General features: G+C 47.0%; 4 protein-coding genes across 9 annotated transcripts; 2 read left to right on the top strand and 2 right to left on the bottom strand.

Moving 5' to 3' along the window:
* Positions 1–258: 258 nt before the first annotated feature.
* On the bottom strand, positions 259–4,571 carry ydjc (YdjC chitooligosaccharide deacetylase homolog). 2 transcript variants are annotated; one of them, XM_068721121.1, is made up of 6 exons: positions 4,448–4,571; positions 3,713–3,888; positions 3,305–3,455; positions 2,539–2,638; positions 1,946–2,123; positions 259–1,851 (listed from the first exon to the last, which is right to left on the bottom strand). In XM_068721121.1, exons 2-6 carry the CDS (start codon positions 3,874–3,876, stop codon positions 1,518–1,520), a joined length of 927 nt encoding a protein of 308 aa, XP_068577222.1. In that variant the 5' UTR covers positions 3,877–3,888; positions 4,448–4,571; the 3' UTR covers positions 259–1,517. The 2 variants fall into 2 exon arrangements, with proteins under 2 accessions (XP_068577222.1, XP_068577223.1); XM_068721122.1 differs by lacking the exon at positions 1,946–2,123 and having other exon boundaries at positions 259–580.
* A 1,544-nt stretch (positions 4,572–6,115) lies between these two features.
* ak6 (adenylate kinase 6) lies at positions 6,116–8,846 on the bottom strand. Of its 2 annotated transcripts, XM_068720805.1 has the most exons (6): positions 8,757–8,846; positions 8,614–8,687; positions 8,011–8,103; positions 7,836–7,894; positions 7,016–7,161; positions 6,116–6,652 (listed from the first exon to the last, which is right to left on the bottom strand). In XM_068720805.1, exons 2-6 carry the CDS (start codon positions 8,648–8,650, stop codon positions 6,463–6,465), a joined length of 525 nt encoding a protein of 174 aa, XP_068576906.1. In that variant the 5' UTR covers positions 8,651–8,687; positions 8,757–8,846; the 3' UTR covers positions 6,116–6,462. The 2 variants fall into 2 exon arrangements, with proteins under 2 accessions (XP_068576906.1, XP_068576905.1); XM_068720804.1 differs by having other exon boundaries at positions 8,614–8,764.
* A 65-nt stretch (positions 8,847–8,911) lies between these two features.
* Positions 8,912–16,656, top strand: rad17 (RAD17 checkpoint clamp loader component). Of its 4 annotated transcripts, none has more exons than XM_068720801.1 (17): positions 8,919–9,036; positions 9,405–9,514; positions 9,888–10,112; positions 10,794–10,868; positions 10,953–11,091; positions 11,321–11,457; positions 11,861–11,913; positions 12,185–12,310; positions 13,028–13,097; positions 13,183–13,294; positions 13,414–13,611; positions 13,971–14,068; positions 14,187–14,333; positions 14,638–14,766; positions 15,028–15,148; positions 15,477–15,529; positions 15,679–16,656. In XM_068720801.1, the coding sequence occupies exons 2-17, from the start codon at positions 9,473–9,475 to the stop codon at positions 15,856–15,858; spliced, it is 1,905 nt and encodes a 634-aa protein (XP_068576902.1). In that variant the 5' UTR covers positions 8,919–9,036; positions 9,405–9,472; the 3' UTR covers positions 15,859–16,656. The 4 variants fall into 4 exon arrangements, with proteins under 4 accessions (XP_068576903.1, XP_068576904.1, XP_068576902.1 ...); XM_068720799.1 differs by having other exon boundaries at positions 8,921–9,036; positions 15,472–15,529; XM_068720802.1 differs by lacking the exons at positions 15,477–15,529; positions 15,679–16,656 and adding an exon at positions 15,301–15,390 and having other exon boundaries at positions 8,912–9,036.
* A 287-nt stretch (positions 16,657–16,943) lies between these two features.
* On the top strand, positions 16,944–24,565 carry ccdc125 (coiled-coil domain containing 125). The gene is made up of 12 exons (XM_068721124.1): positions 16,944–17,133; positions 18,578–18,875; positions 19,130–19,188; positions 19,311–19,397; positions 19,742–19,819; positions 20,493–20,578; positions 20,649–20,731; positions 20,912–21,024; positions 21,665–21,769; positions 21,924–22,074; positions 22,427–22,533; positions 23,292–24,565. The coding sequence occupies exons 2-12, from the start codon at positions 18,632–18,634 to the stop codon at positions 23,976–23,978; spliced, it is 1,800 nt and encodes a 599-aa protein (XP_068577225.1). The 5' UTR covers positions 16,944–17,133; positions 18,578–18,631; the 3' UTR covers positions 23,979–24,565.
* The last annotated feature ends 129 nt before the right edge of the window (positions 24,566–24,694 follow it).

The following is a 24,694-nucleotide window of genomic DNA, read 5'->3' as shown; positions in this document are numbered from 1 at the left end:
AACTAAGAACAATTCAGATCAGTCCTGGCATAGATCACCAGATGGGTTTTCCTCTCAGGGCTTCCATAGTTATGCATTAGGCCAGCATGTTTTAGTTATTTATATGAATATTAAATGTGATTGATCAGTTTCCATATTATGTGAAGCGACACTCAGGGTTCCTACAGCAGGAACATGGACTCCACAGGTAACAGGTGAGGTAAGAGGGCTGTGCTACATCAGAGAGAGATGAACAACGTCCACAAAGAGTAGACATCATCTATTTCACTTCATTTATTAGCTCAGCTGTGATCTTTTTAACAAATCCAACAAAGCAAAACAGAAACTTTATCAAAACATTTAAAATGCCCAGGAGACAATATCACAAACACAGCGAACGTTACGCTGATTTCAGACGAGAGTTAAAGTCGGTTTGGCAGTTTATTAGATGTTCAGTGCTGCTGGTCCACTTCACACCGACCCACATTCAACAGGATTAACTGAATATGCAACACGTTAGAACACAAAGTCCTCAAACCTCAAGCTCAGATCAAACTGAACTCAAAGTGAGTCCAGGAGGTGCAGCAGGTCTGTTTCCAACCTGAGGAACGACAAGTATAAAAGTCATTCATGACCGTTATTATATGCAATCATCAACTAAGTCAATGATTTATTCGTTAGCATTGAAACACCTGTTAGTGCATATCTTTAGAAAAATAAATACAAAAGATCAGATGTGCTTTAGTTACAGCTGGTACTGAGGTTCATTAGATTATTAGAATAGAAGAATAGAACTGAAATAAAGTAGAAAAGTGACTTCAGTATTGTGCAGATCTCCGTCAGGTGTGTTTGCAACGACCGCCGCTGTAATGTTTAAAAGTTAAAGTCAAGTTTAAAGTCGAGTCGCAAGTGTGTTAGCTGCGCTAGCTGTTAGCTGCGCTAGCTGATAGCTCCGCTAGCTGTTAGCTGCGTTAGCTCTGTTGGCTAACAGCTAAGTTAGAGCCGTTAGTTATTCCAACAAACACCAGCTGTGGTTTGTTCACAGTACTTCCTTAGTTCACAGAGTTAGATGCTGGCTTTACACGCTGGTCATTTAGCAAAATATTAAATTTAAGAAATCACTAACCGGCGATACTGCCCCGCGGCTGCTAACGGCTAACACTGGCATGAGAAGACGCGTTCTTTCATGGTCAGCGCTCGGTTGAGTGCGTCACTTGCTCACCGAGCCCCGTTTTAAACGGCCACTGCTGGAATGTTTTCTGCTCCTACCGGCCGGTCAGGAGGCACAATAACAAGGTGTGAATCCCAGCAACCACGAGAGGTCCTTGAGCATACAGTCATGAATGAGCAGAGAGGGTTAGGTGTGGGAGATGCACAAACACGCGCTCACAACCGCATACATGATCTCCTGGCGGCATAACAACATATTACATTGTTTTCTTGTCAAAATGTCACCATCCCATAATAACTAGGTCAGATCTAGAGTGATTTCTGTTATTGCAGGTCCCTCTGGCTCCCTGCATGCATTGAGACAGACCTCAGATGTCTTTGAAGGCACAGAGCTGCACCCTCTCCCGGCCGTAGAGAGCCAGGAGGGCCGGGTCTCTGAGCACGCTCAGCTCGTGCTGTCTGTCGGCGGACCGGGAGAAGTCGTCGGGACCCTCTCCGCAGCCTCCTTCCTGGGGTCCGCTCGGGTAGCCCGGGTGCACCATGAGCTCCACTGTGACCACGGGCCGGTTAGGGCCCGAGGCACCGCCGGAGGTAGCGGCCGAAGAGGGCTCCGCGGCCAAGGCGCGGTCGAGGGCCCTCTGCAGGCTGGGTACGGACATGTTCCGGCCCATGGTGGTCAGCCCCAGGTACACGTCTGGCCACCTGTGCACATAAAAAACGTTTCTGTCAGCCATCGAGCAGCGGGGACGATCCCTCCACCGCGGCGGCGGCTGTGTTAACATTTGCCCCGGCAGACCTGATTCCGTAGCGTGTGAAGACAGGGATGGAGTCCAGAGCGTCCTTCTCCACCTGTGCGTAGAACCTCCGGAGGTGTGCCGGCAGCGCTGGGCAGCTGTGGAGGCCTGGCTCCACTGGGACCCGGGTGAATGGAACCCTGAGGTCTGACAGGACCTGTGCAAACACCTCACGCACCCCTGCAACGACACGGAGCGACCACATCAACACTCCCGGCCCCGGGGCGCAGACGAGCCTTCTTCCACACGATGGCGTCATCATCGTGGTCAACAGTAAGAGCAAACTAGTCGTGAAACAATTAGTGCGACGACAGGAAATCACTGGCAACCCTCTTTGATCACCAAGTAGTACTTTTGGTTTCCACTCATTGAAGACAGCGTATGTGTGTCTCTCACTTAGCGGATGAGAAGGCGAGCGCTGCCTACAACAGAACGCCTCCATTCATGTCAGAGGAGCCAGTGACGAACACAGGGGCCCTTGTGGTCTTGACGGGGGGGGTTGTTGTAGTTTGTATTCATTCAATGAATGATTTTTATCTGGTGCTTTGGTTACTTATGTAGAAAGGTGAAGCTGGCTGAGTGTGTTGTTCATTACCTGGCAGCACATGGACGTGCTGGTGTCCGTCCATGTGGTGGGGCAGGTGACCCGTCAGCTCCCTGAACAGCCCGACTTGGGCCCTCAACTCGAGCTCCACCTGTGAAGAACCCCCCCCACACACCTGGAGGTTAGTGAACTGGAGACACGACTTCCTCTTCTTCACATGTTAACATTAGTTAGTTACTAAGTTAGTGCTTTGCTGAATGAGTATATATATATTTACTTCCCTCTTCATATTTTGCCATTGTTAAGATGAACATGAATATTATTGGTGTGGATAACATTTTGGATCTCATCATTTTTCATTGTAACCATGTAAGCCCAGTTCTACAGGACCACAGTGAGGCTCTGCTTTCTGGGTCTTGTATGTTCAAGAGTTGGGAGGTAAACATGAGAGTTCCAATCTGAACCAACACAGGCCTGAGCAGCAGCCACAAACAACCAAGTGTGTGTGTGTGTGTGTGTGTGTGTGTGTGAGAGACTCTGTGCCAGTAACCACCCTCCAGCCTGCGTCATGCTTTGGCATCACTCTGAGCAAATAGAGCTCATCAGTGTGCTCTTGATGTTTGACATCCATCCATGTTACCATGTTACCATGTTACCATGTTACCATGTTACCGGCTCAAACTGTGATGTATATCAAACTAAATGACTAATAATACTTGATTCACCTGACTCTTGCCGGAGCATTTGAACATTGAACAGGTGTGTAGGCTCCGTATGGTGACTACATGACCACATGTGCTGCTGTGGAGCAGCGTACCTGCGTCATGCTGAGCTGACCTCTCTCCAGGGCCTGACGGAAGCCCATCTTCCCATGGAAGAAGCCGCGCTGGTTGGTCAGCGTGGAGGCCTGCTGACACACTGGAACGCCCTCAGACAGGTTGGCGTGGAGGCCGATGGGGATGTTGTGCCTGATATGAAGAGAGAAGCTTCTGTCAGACCATGTGACGCTGGCTGAACACGTCTGTTCTAAGGCCCTATGTATGTGTGTGTGTGTGTGTGTGTGTGTGTGTGTGTGTGTGTGTGTGTATGTATATATATATATATATATATATAATATGAGCTGCTTTCCAGTGTATTTGGAGCTGAGCTCATCACCCGGTGGCTGTTGGGTCAGTTATGTGAGTGAACCAGTGTCTCCACCAGGTGTCTTAGTCTTTATCTACACCTTTTTGCCAGGTCTGCCGCCTCTTTGGCAGCACAGGCGTTAACCAGCAGCGACACGTTGGAAATGCCTCCGGCCTGGAAGCAGTCCACGATGCCCTGGTTCCTCCTCGGGCAGTAGCCGAAATCATCTCCCGTCACCACCAGCATCACCCTGGGCTGAGGCATCACTGCTGCTCTCTGTGGGGGGGGGGGCAGACATCAGGCTGTGACTGGAGACACTGAAGAGCATCACTACAGACATGAAACACAACTGTGACTGATAGTATTAGTGTATCATTTTGTCTCGTGTCATGAATCAGACACACACACTTCACAGCGCTGTGTTTCTGCTACTGACTGGATGAGTTGAATATATATTTATATATTGTCAACTACAACATATTTGTTTTCTGTCTAATTAATTTGTATTTATTATATATTATCTATATTTATTTTACATTTATTTTTTTAACTGGTTTTTCAGTTGAATTATATCTTAAATTCAAGAAAATACACAAATGTTAAAAAGCCAATAAAAGAATAAAAATGTTTAATGAATCATGAAGTCAATGAGTAATGGTGATAAATTCAGCGGTCACCACGGAGCTCAGCCCCTCTCCTCTCACCGTTTAGACGGAATCATTTCAGACGACACCGCTTCTATTCACCGGCTACACCCCCCCCCCCCCGGTAACGCACCACCGACCAGAAGAACACCGTGATATATTCCCCCGGTTGAAATAACTCGGAATCTTACCCATTATGCTCCACGCGTTTGTCCATACGTGTCCGAGACCACGCGAAACACGGTGGAAATATGATGTACTTCCGACTCGCGAACAGCATCGGTGTCGTCCGGAGTCGACTTCACCGGATTACGACGCCCTCTGCTGGAGAAAACATGGCGTCCCACCAGAGGACCAGAGCAACTTCAAAATAAGACGCCCGCAGATCTGTAGATCTTAAGCTCACAAGAGCACTCAACTTATTACTGAAGAGTCAACATATCCTTTAGTTGAGTCATCTCTTACGAACACGTTTCAGAGTATATACATATATTCCCCCGTGGTCATTTTAAAGTGAACATATGTGACATTTTGCTCTAAGAAATGCTATTTACCGACAACAGAATGCTATAAATGATTGGTGTATCGATATTTAACATTCTAAAACATACTATTTGACTGAATACTGTACATTTAATTAAGCTTTTGAAAACTTTTATTTTGAAAACACAAACCGTAACGGAAGTTGTTTTTGTCCACAAAGGGCACGTCATGCTTGTGTTTGTTACACATGCATGTTGGTACATACATGTTAACAGTGTGATTGATGTCAATGAGACGCCGTACATACATAGGTCAGGCATGTACGTGTGTGTCCGGCAGTCACGTGTCACGTGATGCTCATTAAGAGTTCACTTCATTCTGTTTGTTCAGACACGTCAAAGTGAAAATACGTTTTACTTTCCATGAATACATAACATATATATATATATATATATATATATATATATATATATATATATATTATCCTATGTATATACAGGATAACAAAGACATACACGTAACGTTCTCTGTAATGCCTCCAGTCGACCAGTAAGCACACGTGGTCTGTGTACAGCTGTTCACCTGGACCTCACGCTGTGATCGTCTCCAACAGAACAGGAACACTAACATGAACGCGTTCATAGTTCATCACCACCTTCTCACCACCATCAGCTGTACCCACCTCTACTGAAGAGCTTCTGAATGTGAATGCTCTCTGCACGCAGGGCTCAGTCACGTCACACACCTGTACCTGTGTGGTGACAATGTACAGGTGTGGCTTCCAGCAGGTGTTCTCCTGTCAGCACGCATGACAGGGCTTTGATCTGAAAGGTCACATCTGCTGACAGGGTGTTTTTTGTTTTGATATATATATAGATATACATATATGTATATCTATATATATATATATATATATATGTATATCTGTATATCTATCTATAAATATAGATATATGTATATCTATATATATATATATCTATATATCAAAGCTTATATATTATATTAAAGCTTTCTAACTCGTCCGGATGTTTGATATCAAACATCCGGACGAGTTAGAAAGCTTTAAACCAGGAGAACCTCCGGTTCTGAAGAGTGAACCCGATGAGGAAGTGTTAAAGCTGCATTCTCTCTAGTGTCCACCAGGGGGCGACTCCTCTGGTTGTATAGAAGTCTAGTCTAAAATGACTCTACTTCTCTCTTGATTTATTCCCTCAGTAAACATTGTAAACATGAGTTTATGGTCTCAATCTCTAGTTTACAGTCTTCTTCAATACAGCATGATGTTCATTTAGTACATTATGGTCCATTCAGAGTCAAACAGACCATGAAGAGGGTAGGCTACCTTGTGAGTGTTCTCACTAGGACATGACGACAGCCGTGTTTCCAGTGGTCATTTATTTATAAAAATGATGACATGAATGCAGCGCTACATGGGAGCTTTGACTTGACACTAGTTTCAGTTGCAATGGTTCAAAATCATGCGATGGCTAATCAGACAGCTGGCTGTCAGAAAGTGCTCGTTAGTGGATTCTGTGGACCATTTGAGAGAGCGGTGACCCAGCAGCACTCCCTGCAGAACTAGAGGCCACTGAAGAAAGCGATCACACCACCACGACTACGAAAATATATGCAGATTGGAAAATAACAATTACATTTTTAAATTGTCCAAATAATATTCGTTGACAGTCCTGCCAGTGGAACCCGGCCGGCAAGAGGTCTGCTGCTAGTTGTGGTCCTTCATCCACTGCTCGGTCCACTGAACCAGCTGCTCCAGGTTGCGCTCCAGGTCCTCGGGAGTGTCGCTGGGCAGCTGGTGGACGATCTCCTCGTTGTAGGCCTCCATGGCCTCCTCGTAGATGGTCTGGAAGATCTCGCACTGCACGTTGTCCTGCAGCTTCTTCCCCGTGTAGCCCCTGGTGGTTCACACAAGAGGACAGAGTCCACGTCAGACGGGGGGACGGGACGGACAAACAGTGTTTTCCTCATATGGTAAAGTCGATTACAGAACGTGTCGGGTTAGACTATCGAGTGGTTATTATCAAGCAGTCGAGGTTCCTTCAGTAGTGTTGAAGAACTGCTTTAGAAAACCTGAATAGAAACAGAAACATTCGATAAACTTCCTCGACTGTGAGAAAGATGATGGCGCTTGTGGAGGTTTGCAGAAGGGTTTGAATTGTTCACAAGATGCAAACCAATAAACCTGAAACCGTGGCGCCACCAGTCCGGCGGTCCACGTTCACACGTTCATCGAGGTTCACACGTGAAGCGGCAGTTACCTGCTCTCCAGCCGCGTGTACAGCTGGGTGTTGTCCGTGCGGAGGACGAAGACGATGTGAAACCAGCGTTCAGGGAACAGGTCGCAGCCGTGGTAGTCGACGATCACCCCGCCTTCTACCATCTTCTCATCCAGCTCGTCCACCACCTGAGGGACCACAGTCACAGAGAAGAGAGCTGAGAGCTAACCCAGCTAGGACCCGCGCCTACACCACTACCCAGCATGCTCCTGGCTTCAAATGTTTGATTCCAGCAAATACGCTACGTCACCCAACTTTATGGAAAAGCAATACCGCTTCCACTATGTGCTCTGTCGCATATGCACACCTCCACCCGATGCTGGCGTCGGCTGTGCTTTGGCGTCGGGTGATCAGCACTAATGGTTTTGAGTAGCAGAGGCCTGTATATAAAGTCCAGCTCGTAAAGAAAGCAACCAGATGATTTACGGAGGTTCCATTATGATGCGTTCATTATCATATGTTCAAATGTAATCGTGTAAAATGTAGCCTAGAACCTGTGGAGAGCATGGTGCAGGAGGAGCAGGGCGGTAAGTCAGCCAGGCTGACATGGTTAAGATTGTGATGGAGCTCTGGACTGAGATGGGTTTTGTGTCATTTAAAGTGTGTTTAATTAAATCTCCTTAGAACCTGCAGAAGTGCCTCTGATTGCTGCGCTGCCACTATCAGTGTCCTCCGTCTCGTTACACCCGGACTCCAAGCTGAGTGGGTTCAACCAAGTCACCTCCAGCACAGCGCTCAGCTGTTCACCACCTATCAGAGCATCATCACCAGGTTGAAAGCTTGCACATGTGATTTAACTCACCCCGTCCTCATCCAAAATCGGGCACTGGTACTCTTCATCATAGCCGTCATAAAGTTGACCTGGAGGGGGGGGGGGGGGGGGCGCGTTACTAGACCAGCCTCAGGATGACTGACTCATCTACTGGTGTTTATCATGCAGAAGAAGAATGAAGGACGCTCCGTCCTGCAGTGTTTACCTTCTTTGGCCAAGTCTCCTATGTTGACGTAGGTCAGCCCCGTCCGCTGGGCCAGCTCCTTCCCTAAAGTGGTCTTTCCAACTCCAGGGGTTCCTGGATCAGAGTCAGACTCGTTACTAAAACATCTTCACATCAAGGAAACAGCTCTGGTGTGTTGGTATACAGCATAGAGAGACATTCTGATTATACTTGAATAATAATGACATTTTCATTTTAAAAGAAAAGACAAGTACTGCAAAAAATAATAATCGAGAGACATTAATACAGAATAAAAGACAAATACTATAATAAATAATATATGAACATATATACACAAGATACATGATAAATATATAAAATACGTACAATATATCTGAATTTAAGAGGATAAACACTCAAGATTAAATAAACCTACTCTTGTTGCTCTATTTTAAAGGTGAAGTAACGCATGCTGCTTCACCTGGTGAGCACCACCGATCACTCGTTCATCTAATCACTCATTCATCTATTCATTCATGGCTATAAACAGGGTGACGTCAGTGGTACTCCGGGTGCTAACGTTAGCTAACGTTAGCTAAAGTTAGCTCAAGTTAGCTCGCAGACATGCAGCAGTGAGTTCGTCACCTGTTAGCAGGATGTTGGGTCTCTTCCTCATCTTCATCGCGTCGCGAGCAGCAGACTCGTGTCTCGACGTCCTCCTGAAACACAGACGCTGTTAAAGCCGCTCTGAACGCGGGAGCGTGAACGCTGAGTGTCGGCGAACAAACCTGAGAGACAGCGCTGTGACAAAATGGAAGGCTCGGGCAGCTAGCTGAACGCGAGATGTTTGCTATCACGCAGACCTCGACAAAACACTGCCGCGCGTGACCTGCTTTACGTCAGCTTTACGTCAGCTTTACGTTGACGAACGGTCGGTTTGCGGCACGCAGACTCCACGGAGTTTAAAGAGGAGTTTACGCTTCTCACAGCTCCTGTAACTGTAACGTTAGTCTCATTCACGTTACTTCTTAAATAGTACTGACGGAGACACACCAACAGGCCAACGAGGTGAGCTAATTAACTTAATAGTTAATAGTTCATATTAACATGAACCAGCAAGTTAGTTAACGTTAGCTAACCCGTTCCATCAGTTAGTTAAAGTTAGCTAACCCGTTCCACCAGTTAGTTAACGTTAGCTAACCCGTTCACTCTGCTGTGGACATGTGAGTGTGTCCGTATGTCACCAGAGACTCACAGGTATCTGCCCCTGAACGGAGAACGTTGTGTGTTCTAGGTGTGGAGAGAACTTTAACTTTAACTTAATAACAAGGGGAAAGACTAAGCTACAGATAATGCAATACGAACCCTCACATCTCCACCCACCCCTTGTGTGATGTTTACCATAACCAGACCTTGTGTGTGCTGCCCTGTGTTAGCTGATCTGAGAGCACCACCTCCACCACCTCCACCACCTGCTCCATCAATGTGAGGCTCCACTGTGAGGATGGACAAGCCTTGTGTGGGCGGTAAAGCTGCTTCAAGCAGAGTGAGTTCTTTAAGTTACATTACATCATTATATATAATATATAGTCATGGAACGTTTGGTTCCATGACAAGGTACGGTGTTACACCGTATATATATATATATATATATATATATATACACACATATACATACATACAGAGACACCTTTCGTAGCACACATTTATACACGCAGGTCTTCCTCAGGAATAACTTTATCTCTGTCTACCTCACTCTCCAGCGGTGAGGTAGCAGCTCTTCACTGAGCCTCCTCCTGTAAATTGTATTTGTTCTGACTAGTAATCATCTTTATTTATTAACTTTGACCTATTGTAGACATCCTCCTTCAGCTGTCCCTCATAAACCTTCAATCATCTGTTTCCTGTCTCTATAATAGCTGAACCGCTGGGTGGACCCGTCCTTCGCCGACTTGCCGGTTGAAAGCTTTGCTAGACGGAGAAAGGGCAGCCAGGTTTCGTGCTCCAAGGATGAGCCCAAGAGGCCCAGGAAGAGGAAGGGAGAGTCCGGCAGCTCAGACCCTCTCGTGTCCCACCCCCTGAGAGAGTCGGCCCACCGGAACCAGGATGAGCCGTGGGTGGACAGATACTCGCCACGTTCACAGGTCAGCATCGTCGCTTTTGAAGTGTGTTCTGGTACCCATGAACACATCTGGTACCCACAAACACATCTGGGTACAGCCAACAGCTGGTCTGAATCACGCACTGCGACGTGTCTGTGGTTCTCTGTTGACACATTCAAAGCAGCGAGGGAGACTCATGACGTAACTTATGACTTGACTTGTCACTTTAAACTATTATATTGACGTCTTGATACAAAACCAGATAGGAAACCATTTATGGACACAATATCCAAATGAGTTAGTTTTTGGCTAACTCAGTCATAAACTACCTACAAATCAAGATGTTTCGTTGCGTTAATGCTTTCGATCTGCTGCTCTGGCCCTGTGCTGCTCCTCTGTGGAGTATGTCCTGTTTGGGAAAGGTCAACCCGTACCAAGAAACTTGACCGGCGCTGAACACCTGCCACCTGATCACTGGCTGCTTGAAACCCACCAACACAAGCAACCTTCACCTCCTGATGATAGTAGACGGGAAGACTACTAGTGATGAACCCCATCTCCTCCATGGATGTCACCCTCCGGCCCTACGGCTACAGTCACCCTCTTCACAGCTGATATCCTCTCATCTATCTGAGTGTCTGGAGGATGAATCGTGTGTTTTAGTTGTGGTAAAAGGTTGAAGCTTGTAGCTTGTAGTGATGGTTACATTGTGTGTTTGTGTAGGCCGAGCTCGCTGTCCACAAGAAGAAGATAGAGGAAGTGGAGAGCTGGATGAGAGCGCACTTAAACGCATCGAAGGTAAGAGAAGTTTCACGATATCCGGAACTGAAGCCTCGTTCTAGTGAGGATACGCGGTTCAGGTTTAACCGTTATCATCCACAGGGTGGCGTCTTGCTGCTGACGGGACCGTCGGGCTGCGGGAAGACCGCCACGGTCCAGGTTCTGTCTCTGAAGATGGGCGTCAGGGTTCAAGAGTGGACCAACCCCTCCAACATGGAGCCGTACAGCAGCGGTCAGCACGGTGAGGAGACGCCTCACATCATCGTTATACATTAAAAAGACTTACAGCGGTGGAAATAAGAGGAACAGATTAGTAGAGTGAATACATTCTGAAGAGGTAATTTGACTTATTAAACGTGAAGTTTGACGTCTTGCACCCATGAATGAATGTGTGTTTTTGGGGCAGGCTGACGGCTGACCTGCTTCTCTGTCCCGTGTCTGTCCCGTCTCTGATTCTGTCTTTCGTACAGACTGGAGGACGAACGGCTCGTCCTGCAGCTCCCAGCTGGCCCAGTTCCAGGACTTCCTCCTCCGAGCAAACAAGTACAGCTGCCTGAAGATGGTGGGGGACGGAGCGGCCGCAGACGGGAAGCTCATCCTGGTGGAGGTGTGTCCGGCGCTACACCGTCACTCTATCGATCTCTTATTCTATAAACTATTAACACTGCAAATACAAACTGAACCTTTTGGAAGTGAGTGGGTTTTCAGTCCACTAGATGGTGCTGAGTGTTTTCTGACTGACGAAACCATTGATTAAATGAAAACGATTGAAGTGGATAAAGTGACAACTGTCATCTTGTATCAGTGTTGCTGCTGTAATATTTAGGAGAACCACAAGAGGTGTGTAGAGAAGTTGTAAATGTTCTTCTTCTTCTTCTTCGACGGATCCTCCTCTGTGTGTTGAACACTACTCAGAACACACGGGGACATTTGAACTCACCATTCTGTTGTCTGAAGCTGCCATGTTTAGCTCTATAGTTCACACTCGCTCATCACTTTTCCCTCCTCAGGATTTCCCAAACCAGTTCTACCGGCAGCCCGGCAGCCTGCACGACACCCTGAGGTGAGATCACTATGACGGCACCAGAACCAATACCGCTGTGGTTGAACTCTGCAGCTTTAGTGCCTCTGAGAACGATAGGAGGCACTAAAGAACAGAAGCAATATTTAAGATGTATAAAGTTTTCCATTAATGCGTGAACAAATGAACTTCACTGAAAGGGAAAGTGTGTACAGATACTACAGAATGTACTTCAACATTCAAGTAAAAATAGCCCCAAGGGACTGTAATATATCCAAATGTATTATAAATGATACTATATTATGTCTTCCAGGCGCTTCGTGAAGACCAGCCGATGTCCCCTGGTGTTCATCGTGTCCGACAGTCTGAGCGGAGACAGCAGCTCACGCTTCCTGTTCCCCAGAGAGGTCCAGGAGGAGCTGGACATCAGCAGCGTCAGGTTGGCTTTGACCGGGGGGGGGGGGTTTGACCATTACCCACCGTAGACCCCAAAAGACCCAAGACGGTTTAATCCCAGCTGTGGACATCAGAGGGATGGTTGCTCCTGTACATCATGGCTAGATCTACCTATGTCTGTGTCTAAAGGGATGAAAACGATGAAGGTACGACGCTTTGGATAGACGCGGATGTAGGCGAACATCTGCAAAGTGCTGATTCTAGTTATTTTCTATCGATGCAAACTCGACACGTCCAGCGTGAATTAGCATAATGTAGCCTACACTTCCACAGCACCACTCCCACTGGTGTCCTCTCACAGTCCAAAGACCTGTGGGGTTATGCCTCAGTTCTCCCGTGACTCTCGAGGAGAAGCGGGTGTTGGCTGATGGATAAGGGTTCTACCGTCAGGATGTTTGGGCCAATCGCGTTTACTGGGTCCATTTGAAGCTCATCTACTTAGCTTCTACTTTGCAGATTTCTTTCCCATCACAGTTGAGCCATAACCAGTGAAACTCTGCACTTCCTGCACAGACATTTCACATTAAAAGCCGTTCAGTGGCTCAAAGGATCTAAAAAGGACTTTTAATGTGAAACATCTGCAGGAGTTTAGTTAACAGTATGAAATAAAAAAATAACTGCAAATTGAAAGTGATTGTAACTAACCTGCAGGAGAAACCTAACTCTGGGTTCCACTGAACACGGTCTTGTGCTCTTCCAGTTTTAACCCCGTGGCTCCAACCACAATGATGAAGGTCCTGACTCGGATTTCGACGGCGGAGGCAGGAAAGGTGAAGGAGTCCTTGCAGTTTATCACATATTGTTTATTCTTTTGACATGATTTCTTCAGTGTCTATTTCCCATGACTCTAAGCAGAGCTGTGGGAGGATGTGCGTCACAGACCAGGCGGTGTTGGAGACGCTGTGTTCAGGAAGCTCAGGAGATATTCGCAGCGCCATCAACAGCCTCCAGTTCTCCTCCCTCCCAGGTCAGGCCTCAGAGGGGCAGTCAAACACATGAATCCCTTTGATTTGAATGAACATTCACTGCCATTGTCTCATCAACTGACCTCAAAGAACATCTGTCGTCGTCGTCGTAACTTTGCAGACGCGTCGTTGGAAAAGGGGCTGTGGAGGATGAAGAAGGACAGACGTGTGACTTCGCTGAGCAAAGCCGTTTCCAGAACAAACCAGAGGAGGAAGAAGTCCAAGCTGACGAAGGAGCTCGAGGAGGAGCAGGCTATTGGAGGGAAGGATGCTTCCCTGTTTCTGTTCAGAGCACTGGGGAAGATCCTGCACTGCAAACGTGAGTCACATCTCCCAGTTTACATGGAGTACCTACCAACAGGTTCAGTGTGAGAGAAGATCATCAGCTAGAACCAACAAAGTGAATCCGATGTAGAAATGTGTTTTAGTTGGAACTTGTTGATGAATATTAACTTGGAGTGTCACCAGACTCCTCTCTCAAGTTATTCACGTACATGCAGAAAGTCTCCTCTAACAGACGTGGAGTACGAGGACCTCATGGAGGTTCCGGTGTGTGATGAACCTCAGTCAGGGTCTGCTGCGCTGTGGCTTTGCTCGATGACACGCGACCGTACTCCAGTGATTGAAAGTGACACGGAGGAACATGCTTTGTGTCCCTGGTTGTTTTGTCATGAGCAGGAGAGAAACCTGCAGAAGCAGCTGAATGTGCCCCTGGACCTGGTCTACCAGCTCACCTGTCTCACCATCACAGAGAAGCAGTGCTTGTAGAACCTGAGGTGCACGCCTGCTTTTTTTTTACCAAAGTGTTATTAACGGGTAACAAACATGTCCATGTGTCCTTTTGGTCTTTGAGGACACTTCAGAACTCTGCTGTCCACGTCTCTTTCTCTTCAGTTGGTGGTTGAGCGTTCGCACATGTCGGGAGAGTTCTTCAACCTGTACCTCCATCAGAACTACCTGGACTTCTTCTCCGAGGTGGAGGACGTGGACCGCGCCAGCGAGTATCTGTCCGACGCCGACCTCCTCTCCTCTGATTGGACGGTCAGGCTTTCCCTCGGCACTAAAATGATATGAACGCTTTGATCTGTGGAAGTGTTCCAGATGTCTGCTATATTTACAGAGTCGCTTCCTCATTAACATAGAAAACCACCAGTTCAGAGCTCCTGTCTGTGACCAGACTAATGTGTTGTATGGTACTTTACACTGCATGAATTAAAGAAGCAGTAAAGACTCCATTGAGCTGAAGTAGAACCAGACTCCAGGTTACTTTCTCTCACTGCTACCTCTGTATGAACAGTGGTCCATGCTGGACGGTCCTCTGCATTAAGCGCTGTGCTGGTTTCAGAGTCGCAGCACCATGGGGCAGTACGGGTCTTCAGTGGCCACCAGGGGGCTCCTGCACTCCAACTCCCAACAGGTCTCTGTTGGCTTCAGACCGCTTCACAAACCGAACTGGCTGCTGGTCAACAAGAAGGTAAGACTCACCCGGGCTGTTGCTCTGTCTCTAGTTCACCTGAGGTTTAAATGTTAGGACTGGTTTAACAAGTCGGAGGTGACATGAGTTTATGGTCTCAATCTCTAGTTTCAAGTCTTCTTCAGTACAGCATGATGCTCTGCTGTCCACCACTTAGAGTGGAGAAGGCCTGTTCACAAATCCAGACCGTCAGTGGTGTGCTTGTGAGGAAGTCCGTGACGGTAGATAAGACTGTAATGAGACCGGTGTTGTCCCCTTCAGCACCGGGAGAACTGCCTGGCGGCCCAGTCCCTGTTCAGGAGCTTCTGTCTGACGCCAGTCAGTCTGCAGACGGAGCTGCTGCCATACCTGGCCAAACTCACCAACCCTATGAGGAACCAAGGTAACACATACAAACACACACACACACACACACACACACACACACAGCCATGGTTTCCTGGCTTTGATTGTTCTAACACTATAGTTGATCACAGCTGTGTTGGTCCTGACATTTCGTATTGCTTCCTTCATGTTTGTCTTGCTCTGGTGCAGCCGGTACTAAACACTGTGATCAAAGGTCATAAGGTTTATGACCCTTCAATGACTTGTGTTGCTGTGAGAATCTGGCTTCTCGCCTCTACATCACAGCTCTGTGAACTCATTTGAACAACTTGTGTCCGATGATGACGTTTGAGGATTCGTTAACGGTGACGTGTCTCCCAGCTCAGATCGCCTTCATCCAGGACGTGGGTCAGATGTCACTGAGGAGGTTCCCCGGCAGGTACGGCACACGTTTTCCTCTTCTGACCCGACCAGCCTTCACAGCAGCAGTCTGTGCTGGTGTTCAAACCAGGGACAGATGTTGTTCAGATGTTGTTCCAGCAGTGGCGTAGTGTGCCAGACTTCTGTCTCTGTTTCCGTCTTTGGCAGATTAAAGCTGGAGGCGCTGACGGACAAAGAGCCGGCCCAGCTGGACAAAGACAGCGAGGAGGAAGAGGAGGGTCGGGGCGTGGTGGAGGAGGAAGGTCTGCCGGCCAGTCAGCCCCAACCGACCACAACCCAGGTCCTTCTGGAGGAGGAGGACCTGATCATAGAGGACTACAACAGTGACTGACACGCTCAGCTCCGCCACACTGTGACACTGTTACACTTTGTCATTGTCTACTTTTCTTTGTCGTTTGGATTTCCGGCTCAGTATGGAGGGTGATTAGTGCCACGTGAAGGAGAATTTAGACTTTAAATTACTCTCCATGTAGCTGTAGCTGTACTCCATATCATGTCCTGACTGTGACAGTAGCTCTGGTGTTACCAGTGTTTATGCCTCATTGAGGCGCCTTATGTACAAGACATCCTTCAAACAAGCCTGTCTGAAGAACCTGAATTAAATGTGATTCTCTAGCTTGAAACAGGCTCCTAGTAATACGGAAGCACGGGATTCAATGTAATAATCTCCCAAAAGTGGCCCTTATACAAATACTTCAACCCCAAGATGAACATGTGTGTATCACTTATAACTCTGTGGTACCTTGAAGTCTTGAAGGAAGCGTTGCTCACTGCACACACACACACACACACACACACACACACACACACACACACACACACACACACACACACACACTCCGTTCTTTAATTGTCCTGTTACCGCTGAGGTATGAGAGGAAAACGTTTTCTTCAAGAAGAATTCAAGGTACCATTGGGTAAATGATTGACACACGTCATCATCTGGAGGTGAGTATTCTGGACGGCTCAGTTGAGTCGGTATTTATTTGATCTTTGTGCCTCACAGATCCTTCGTGACTGTTGGGTTTGTCCTGGAGGGAGATCAGCCTTTTGTTTGTAATGTTACCAACATGTGCTTATTGAGAGATGTACGTTTCTTAAATCTAAACAGTGAATAAAACATAATGTGCTCCATACTGGAGCGTTATCTTATTGTAACACTCCTTTCACACACTCCTTCATCCAATATTTGCTCAACAGTTTCACATTTAAATGTCCCTCTGGTGATGGAGACTCGCCCAACGACTTCACACCTCCACAGGAGAGAAGACTCCACCGATAACACTGACTTTAACTGAGCTGCCTCATTTACTCTACTTTATTATTTATCTGAGGCATTGTTCCGCGAGCGTCGTGCTTTGTACAATTAGAAAGATATGATGGGCTTTTATTTTCCACGGTGTTGACCGGAAGTAGTTTGGTGTTGCCGCTCTTACCTTAACGGCAGGTGGAGGACCGGGTTCACCTCGTGGTTCAGTGTTTGTAGTATTCATGTCAAAGTCGCTCGAGCGCTGACTTCGTCGGTTGAACCGGGATAGTCTGCGTAGAGGACCGGAGGACCGGAGGAACACAACGGTTAACGTCACTGCTTCAAAGGCTCAGGTGAGAGGAAGTCATAGAAACTGACGTTACGTATGAATTTACCTTAAATATTGGTCAGTTCCGGTTCTGTTTCCGTGTTTATTTTGTTACAGTGAAGCGGATCGAAACGAAGTGGTGACGTCACCTCGATGAGCGTCAGTATAAAAAGTCATAAAATAAATTCTTAAATAAACTTATAGATTAAAACATCAACTAGTCTGTTTAATCAATCTATAAACGAAGAGCACCGCTGTAAATGTGACGTGTTCCAGATGTGTGGAAACAAGTCAACATAAAAACGACTAAAGAAATAGTCTAACTAATCACACTATTAAATAAATAGTCACAACTAATCACACTATTAAATAAATAGTCACAACTAATCACACTATTAAATAAATAGTCATAACTAATCACACTATTAGATAAATAGTCACAACTAATCACACTATTAGATAAATAGTCATAACTAATCACACTATTAGATAAATAGTCACAACTAATCACACTATTAGATAAATAGTCATAACTAATCACACTATTAGATAAATAGTCACAACTAATCACACTATTAGATAAATAGTCATAACTAATCACACTATTAAATACATAGTCACAACTAATCACACTATTAAATACATAGTCATAACTAATCACACTATTAGATAAATAGTCATAACTAATCACACTATTAAATACATAGTGTTCCACTTAGAGAGGAGGCAGAGCTGGTGACAGGCTGCAGGAACACGTCACTGAGAGTACAGCTGTTCTTTACATTGAGTTAAAGAATAGAGACTCATGTATCCTGTGATCAGAACAAAGACTCTACTGCAGCAGTCAGGTCATGATTGGTCATGATGTAGAACGGACTGCAGCGACCTCCAGATGTCTACTGAGATGAACAAAGTTCAGTCAGAGCTGCTCCAGACGATGAAGAGGAGCCTGTCTTTATTATACCCAGATGAGCTTCATCATGTTGTCAGACGTGAATCGTATGAAGTAAATGTATATATTCATTACGTTCCTCAGTGGGGGGGCTCTCAGTGTCTGAGGTCTGCAGGGATGACCAACCAGGACGTACGCGTCGCCCTGGTTCCCTCCACACAATGGATTTATTTTTCTGTGGGTTTTGGATTACTGCAGCACATGGTCTGTGAGGGCGTGGTGCTGTACTGGTCCCCTTACAGCAGAAGATGCAGCGGGTCATGCTTCCACAAACCTTTTAAATGGGTCAGAATTACAGAACTGTGACCGAACCATGAGGTTAGCATATAAAAACTGTCATTTGGGTTCCAATTCATGGCCTGAACCAGAGCTCTGGACCACATCAAGAGGGCAGTTCTTGTAGGTATCGAGTTCTGACCATTGAGACTCCGTCTATAGAAGAGCCAGTGAATGAAATGCTCACAGTAAGTTCTGGGTGAACAATTTGAAGTTTGATCAAATCGCTGTGTTTTGGCAGGTGTGGTGGATCCGTACTGTGCTGACTGAGGGGTGAGGGTTTGGCCCGGGACAGATGCAGGAGGCCGGTGAGGCCCGCAGCCCGGAGGATGACATGGCGAACGGGGACCTGGGCGACGGGATGGGAGTCAGAGCGGCACCGAGCTCCACGAGGAACAAGAGCCAGAGCGCCGACGGTCTCACGGAGACGCCGCTGTCCAGAACGGAGCCGCTCGGACGGGCGGGAGAGGCGGCCTGGATCCCCGGACTGAAGACCACCGGGACCCAGCAGAGAGCCCGGTGGAAGCCGCCCTGCTACAGTAAGAACATCTGAGAACTGAACATCAAGTCCAACACATCCCAGCATGCAGCTGTGGATCAAAAAAGATGTATGTTAGGTTTTACATAACCAACATAACCAACTACGACATATATAGACATATTTATACACACACACATATATATATATATATATATATATATGTGTGTGTGTATAAATATGTTTATAAATACATAGCCACACACACACACACACACTTCCTACAACTTGAGCGCACTCTTTGTGGATCAACAGGCTCGCTGGTGGACCTGTCCAAAGACGAGCTGAAAGACAGACTCCAGGAAGCAGCTGAGGTAGGAAGAGAGAAGAAGAAGAAGGAGAAGGAGAAGAAGAAGAAGGAGAAAGAGTGTAATTGATGTAACTTTGTCCGCTCCAGTCGGACACGTTGTCAGTGATGGTTCTGCTGTGTTGACAGATGATAGACGTGTTGAGCTGTGAGCTGGAGGTGGCACATCGTTACGTCGAAGGCAAATATGAAGCTCTGAAGATCCTGCAGGGAAAGGTAGAGCAACACACACACACACACACACACACACACACACACACACACACACACGTAAAAGTATGGCTCATTGATGAGCAGATGGAGTTACCCAGCTGTCATGTCTGAGCACTAAAATGACTTCTTATCCACGTTGACTCAAGACTTAGAGATATCATTATCATATCCAGACTGCAATATGTACATATGTCATATTTTAAAGTGAAGTCCTTTACATTTGAAACACCTTTGTCTCTGGAGTGGTTTCCGTCAGTCAGAGAGAAGGAAGTAACACATCGAGATAAAAAGCCCTCGAGGTCTCGACTTCCTTCGGCCGGTAATCATGAACTGCTCTTCTTCTTCAGGCCATTCTGGACAAAGCCACGAGTCACACGAAGAGTCTGCTACAGAAGAGCGAGGCGGAGGCCAAAGCTCTGGAGAAGGTAAGTAGAGGCTGCTCAAATAAGGGCGTGGTCTGTTTGCTATGACATTCAACAGCAGCTTTCTGGGGATTCTGGGATTTGAAATGAGTCTGGACCGTTCCTGACGAGTGGATCAGTTCTGGATCCTAACAGTACTCTATTAATTCAAGACTTTTCTGCAGAGGTGTGGACTCGAGTCACATGACTAGGTGTCCACACCTCAAATTCAAAGACTTTAGACTGGACTTGGATGTAACAGCGGTGACTCGTGACGTCACTTGGACTTGATAATACTTGATACCTTCCCAGAAGCCCAAAGATTGAAAAGTATGTTATCTAAAAAGTGTGCCACTAATCAATTCACTCCCTGAATCAACATCTGTTGATGTTAATCACTTTGTCTGAACCGATCCGACAGATCCAATCGAGTCGAAGGAGAGAATCGTGAAGAACTGACGTTACACTACTGAGCACCAGCTGGAAATGAATTATAAAGATAATTTTGTTCGCGTACAAAAACGTTGCAGTGGTCAACAAAAAACAAATTTCAGAATGTGAAACGCAGCGGTAATCTCACACCTATATCCATGAGGTCACAGAGCGCCCCTGGTTCGGCTGATCCGACCTCAGTGCGTGGACCCTGTTACCTGTTAATGGTGTGACCGGGTCCACGTGCTGCTTCCTTCTCTCACAGGAGGTGAACAGATTGCAGTGGGAGCTGAGCTTCAACCAGGTCCAGATGAAGGAGTCTCAGCAATCCTGGGAGCAGAAATACAACAGGTTGGATCTACGCCACACACGCTCACTCTGTGGTGTTCTCATGGGTTTATGACTCTATTGTTCTCATCAGAATTTTGAATGAGAACCAGACCCTGACCGACAACCTGGAGGAGAGAGAGAGCGAGGTCCAGCGGCTCCGGGCAGAACATTCCGGTAAACGCAGAACAATGTAGATCAGGTCTCCAAACCTCATGCAGCTCAAATAGTCTTAACCCAACACATCTAAACAACTGATGAAACAGTCTTCACCCAACACAGAGCTTTTAACCGTATCTCGTGGTCTTCATCGGCAAACTTCGTCTTCACCAACATTACTCGTGTTTGTGTCTGCAGCTCGTAGTCAGCAGTGCTTGGAGCTTCTCTCCATGCTGAGTGTGAAGGAGCAGCGAGCTTACCAAGGAACCAAACCTCAATACAGCCCAGAGAGAGACTCAAGTGTCCTGGAGGTGAGAGAGCACCAGTCAACATGAGAGAGAGAGAGAGAGAGAGAGACAGACAGAGAGAGAGAGAGAGAGAGAGAGAGAGAGAGAGACCGAGAGAGAGACCGAGAGACAGAGAGAACACACTGCACACTGTGGAGAGGTCTCAATCAAGCAAAACAAGAAGAGAGAGAGAGAGACAGAGAGAGAGAGAGAGAGAGAGAGAGAGACAGAGAGACAGAGACAGAGAGACAGAGAGAGATAGAGAGAGAGAGAGAGAGAGAGTTACACATAAGTTGCACTTATTGTATTCGTATTACTTATAGCACTAACTGTTTTTCTTGTTTCTTTACTTTGGCTCTGAGTTATGCTCTGCTTCAGGCTCTTAGATGCTTGTTTGGAAAAGGAAATGTACTTATGACTTCTGGTGACTAGTAGTTCTTTTGATTACCAATGTTGATGCACTTATTGTAAGTCACTTTGGATAAAAGCGTCTGCTAAATGACTGTAATGTAATGTAAATGTAATGTAGTACTTAGGAAGGAGATGGACATTTTCCTCTGTTTTTAAAGCGCTTACCTCCGTACTGTTTGACTTCTACTTTTAGTACCATTTGAAGTATCATGTAAGTGAGCGCCGGTCTTCATCTTCTGTGTGTTTCTTAAAGCTGGCTGTTTTGGGGGCCTGCCGGTGTCTTGGTGCTGCTGAAGCTTGTCCGTGCAGCCGGACCGCCGCCGCCAGCAGGAAGCAGCTCGTCCAGCTGCAGCAGGAGGTGAACAAGTCCCCCTGACCCTACACCTGTTACAAGCTCCGCCCCTTTTCTCTAACTAGTGTTAATAGTTACATTTTATGTTACCCTGTTTACCTTGTGTGTGTGTGTGTGTGTGTGTGTGTGTGTGTGTGTGTGTGTGTGTGTGTGTTTCCAGCTGGATGCTCAGCGTTCGAGGAGAGAGGAGGCGTCGATGGTCGCGGATGCTTTCCGCATCGCCTTCGAACAGCAGCTGAGGAAACGAAGTGATCACTTCCTGCTGCTGGCCGACGCCAACATCCTGAAATCCCACCACTGCAAGGCCGAAGGCAAGTCTGCTCCCAGAGCACAGAACCCTGCATCAGACCGGACCTGAGGGGGGGCAGTGGGTCCTGTCCACAGTCCGGTTCACGTACTTGTACAGTGAAAGTGTCTCAGGACAGTTGATTTCACAGTTTCATGATGTTTTCATTAGAATCTGATGCTTACACACCTTTACTGAAGGTTTCCACTCTTTCATTCCTCTTTTTATGATGAAGGTTTGATGATCACAGAACTATTCCCACAGAAAGAAGGATTCTGGTGAACTTTACGGTCGGTTTACCGGACGGTGCGGTCCCTGGCTCATGAAGTATGAGCTATGAGTAACCCTGGAACGTAACGCCTCTCTTCTTCCTCCAGGTGCTAACAGGAGTCCTTTGATCAGCGTGAGCCAGAGGTTGAGAGGGTTGCTGCCGTCCAAGACGCCCGATGATCTTCTGGAGACTCTCTACAGACTGCTGGACCTGGTTAGTATCTCCTCTGAACATCTGCAGGCCGGTTATCTAGAGATCACATGACGTGAACATAAAACAAACTAGTTCACGCCACGTGTTGTCCGTCTGAAGACGTGTTTCTACGTGTTCTGAGTCCAAGTGTCCTTGAGCTGTGTAAAATATTGCCAGGTTGCAGACATCTTCCTTCCTTCGGCTGACTTGGTTCTCTCCGCTAGCACCTGCACATGTGCAACTCTCAGCAGAGATAAGAGAGAAGCTCCTCGGCTACTTCCAGTCATCAGTTTCGGATCCTTTCTCCCGTAGCTTACGATGGAAGTAGCTGACGAGTGAGCCATCTCTCTTCTCTGTCGTCTCTGCCGTGTTGTTTTTGTTCCTGTGTAGCGTAAATGATCCGATAAACGATATGACAACATACCGGATCGGTGCGTGGACTGGCTGCATCGAGCCGAGGCATTTATGATTCTGGTATCAGAACAACCAAACTCCAAGCATTCAGTTTGAATTATAAAACACGATGAAGTGCTGAGGAAATGTATTAAAGTCTTAAAGTCAGCCATCGGTTGTTAGTTCAACTGATCAGCACACATGCTCGTCTCTAAGTGGACTACAGGAAGTCCTGTTTCAGAGCTTCCTGTAGTCTTGAAGGTGTCAGTAACTTGTTCTTCTGTCCTAAGGTAAAGTTGGTTTGTTATTGAGCTGAAGTTCTTAAAAGGTCTTATTCATGAGGTCGTTGTTGTCATTAGTCATTGCCGCTGTGTTTCCTGCCACAGCTGAACGACAAGGACGAGGCTCTGGCCCACCAGAGGAAGGTGAGCATCATGTTGGCCCACAGTGCAGAGGAGCTGCAGAGACGGTTGCATCTAGATTCACACTACGGGCCATCGGACCCATCAGAGAACCTCAGTCGGTCTCTGCAAACATCCGACGCACCGGAGTCTAAGACGCAACCACAAGTCCCACCGGAGTCTAAGACGCAACCGCAAGTCCCACCGAAGTCTAAGACGCAACCGCAAGTCCCACCGGAGTCTAAGACGCAACCACAAGTCCAACCGCAAGTCCCACCGGAGTCTAAGACGCAACCGCAAGTCCCACCGGAGTCTAAGACGCAACCGCAAGTCCAACCGCAAGTCCCACCGGAGTCTAAGACGCAACCGCAAGTCCCACCGGAGTCTAAGACGCAACCGCAAGTCCAACCGCAAGTCCCACTGGAGTCTAAGATGCAACCGCAAGTCCCACCGGAGTCTAAGACGCAACCACAAGTCCAACCGCAAGTCCCACTGGAGTCCAACGTCCAAGCTCGGCAACAGCTGGAGCTGCTTCAGCCAGGACAACCGCCGAGTCTGTCAGAGTCCAGGACTGAACCGCGGGAGCTGGCGGACCCGTCGCAGTCCGACATCCAGCCACCGTCTAACCACAAGAGCCACGAGTCTGAAATCCAACATCAACCAGAGTCCTGATCCACCTCCAGGATCCACCTGGACTCCGTGGCTCGTGGCCAAAGACGCAGTTGTCACGGTCTGCTTCCAAAAGAACTGGAGAAGAGAAGGAACAACAAGATGTTTGGGAGTTTTAGTTTTTTAACAGGACTGGAACCTGAAACACGTGAGGACACTTGATCTTTGACTTGTACATTTTTTTATCTATGTAGAAAGATGTAACATGTTGCTAAATGATAAATGTACAGATGTTCTAAACGTGGTGGTGGTGTTGGGGTCTGACCATGTGGCCTCGCCATGTGTTTTGAGACAAAGAGATCAGGCCTTCCATTTCTGCAGGGCGACCTGAATCCTGATGTGAGTTTGTGATGAGAGCAAAGTAAATGAGAAACAATAAAACATGTTTTATCAGAAACCAAACGAAGTGTTTCTGTCGCCTAAACCTCAACAGGTGTCTTCATTTGAGTTCCCCTATGGCGCCTCAGTGGACGCCATAACCCCCCCAAAGCTAACCCGATGATGCCAGTCTGACATAGTGGCCAAACCAGGGACGCATGAAGGGAACAAGAGAGAGAAGGTTGAGATCCATCTTTACCAATGTGGTGCATTTCATGAGCTGTATCTGAAAAGTAACCAGTGATCCAGCTGTCACAGCTTTGGTGATGTGTTCTCTGTACAGTGAGAGCTGAAACAACGTCAAAAATACTCTTTTCATGAAACACTCAACAGATCCTTCA

The sequence above is a fragment of the Cebidichthys violaceus genome, unplaced genomic scaffold, assembly GCF_023349555.1.
Source record: "Cebidichthys violaceus isolate CVI_PGR_0920_01 unplaced genomic scaffold, fCebVio1.0.p SCAF_26, whole genome shotgun sequence".
Taxonomy (NCBI): domain Eukaryota; kingdom Metazoa; phylum Chordata; class Actinopteri; order Perciformes; family Stichaeidae; genus Cebidichthys; species Cebidichthys violaceus.
The sequence above is the reverse complement of the archived record's forward strand: the minus strand, read 5'-3'. Positions and strand labels throughout refer to the sequence as shown.

Coding starts and splice junctions, on each gene's coding strand:
- ydjc (XM_068721121.1), bottom strand. CDS start 3,876: ATGCCTCAGCCCAGGGTGATGCTGGTGGTGACGGGAGATGATTTCGGC. Junction 3,456..3,712: donor GCGGCAGACCTGGCAAAAAG/GTGTAGATAAAG, acceptor TCTTCATATCAG/GCACAACATCCCCATCGGCC. Junction 2,639..3,304: donor GTCAGCTCAGCATGACGCAG/GTACGCTGCTCC, acceptor GGTTCTTCACAG/GTGGAGCTCGAGTTGAGGGC.
- ak6 (XM_068720805.1), bottom strand. CDS start 8,650: ATGAAGATGAGGAAGAGACCCAACATCCTGCTAACAG. Junction 8,104..8,613: donor ACCCAACATCCTGCTAACAG/GTGACGAACTCA, acceptor ACTCTGATCCAG/GAACCCCTGGAGTTGGAAAG. Junction 7,895..8,010: donor AGGAGACTTGGCCAAAGAAG/GTAAACACTGCA, acceptor CCCCCCCTCCAG/GTCAACTTTATGACGGCTAT.
- rad17 (XM_068720799.1), top strand. CDS start 9,473: ATGGACAAGCCTTGTGTGGGCGGTAAAGCTGCTTCAAGCAGA. Junction 11,092..11,320: donor GTACAGCAGCGGTCAGCACG/GTGAGGAGACGC, acceptor TCTTTCGTACAG/ACTGGAGGACGAACGGCTCG. Junction 11,458..11,860: donor GGAAGCTCATCCTGGTGGAG/GTGTGTCCGGCG, acceptor TTCCCTCCTCAG/GATTTCCCAAACCAGTTCTA.
- ccdc125 (XM_068721124.1), top strand. CDS start 18,632: ATGCAGGAGGCCGGTGAGGCCCGCAGCCCGGAGGATGACATGGCGAAC. Junction 19,398..19,741: donor TGAAGATCCTGCAGGGAAAG/GTAGAGCAACAC, acceptor CTTCTTCTTCAG/GCCATTCTGGACAAAGCCAC. Junction 22,534..23,291: donor TCTACAGACTGCTGGACCTG/GTTAGTATCTCC, acceptor TTCCTGCCACAG/CTGAACGACAAGGACGAGGC.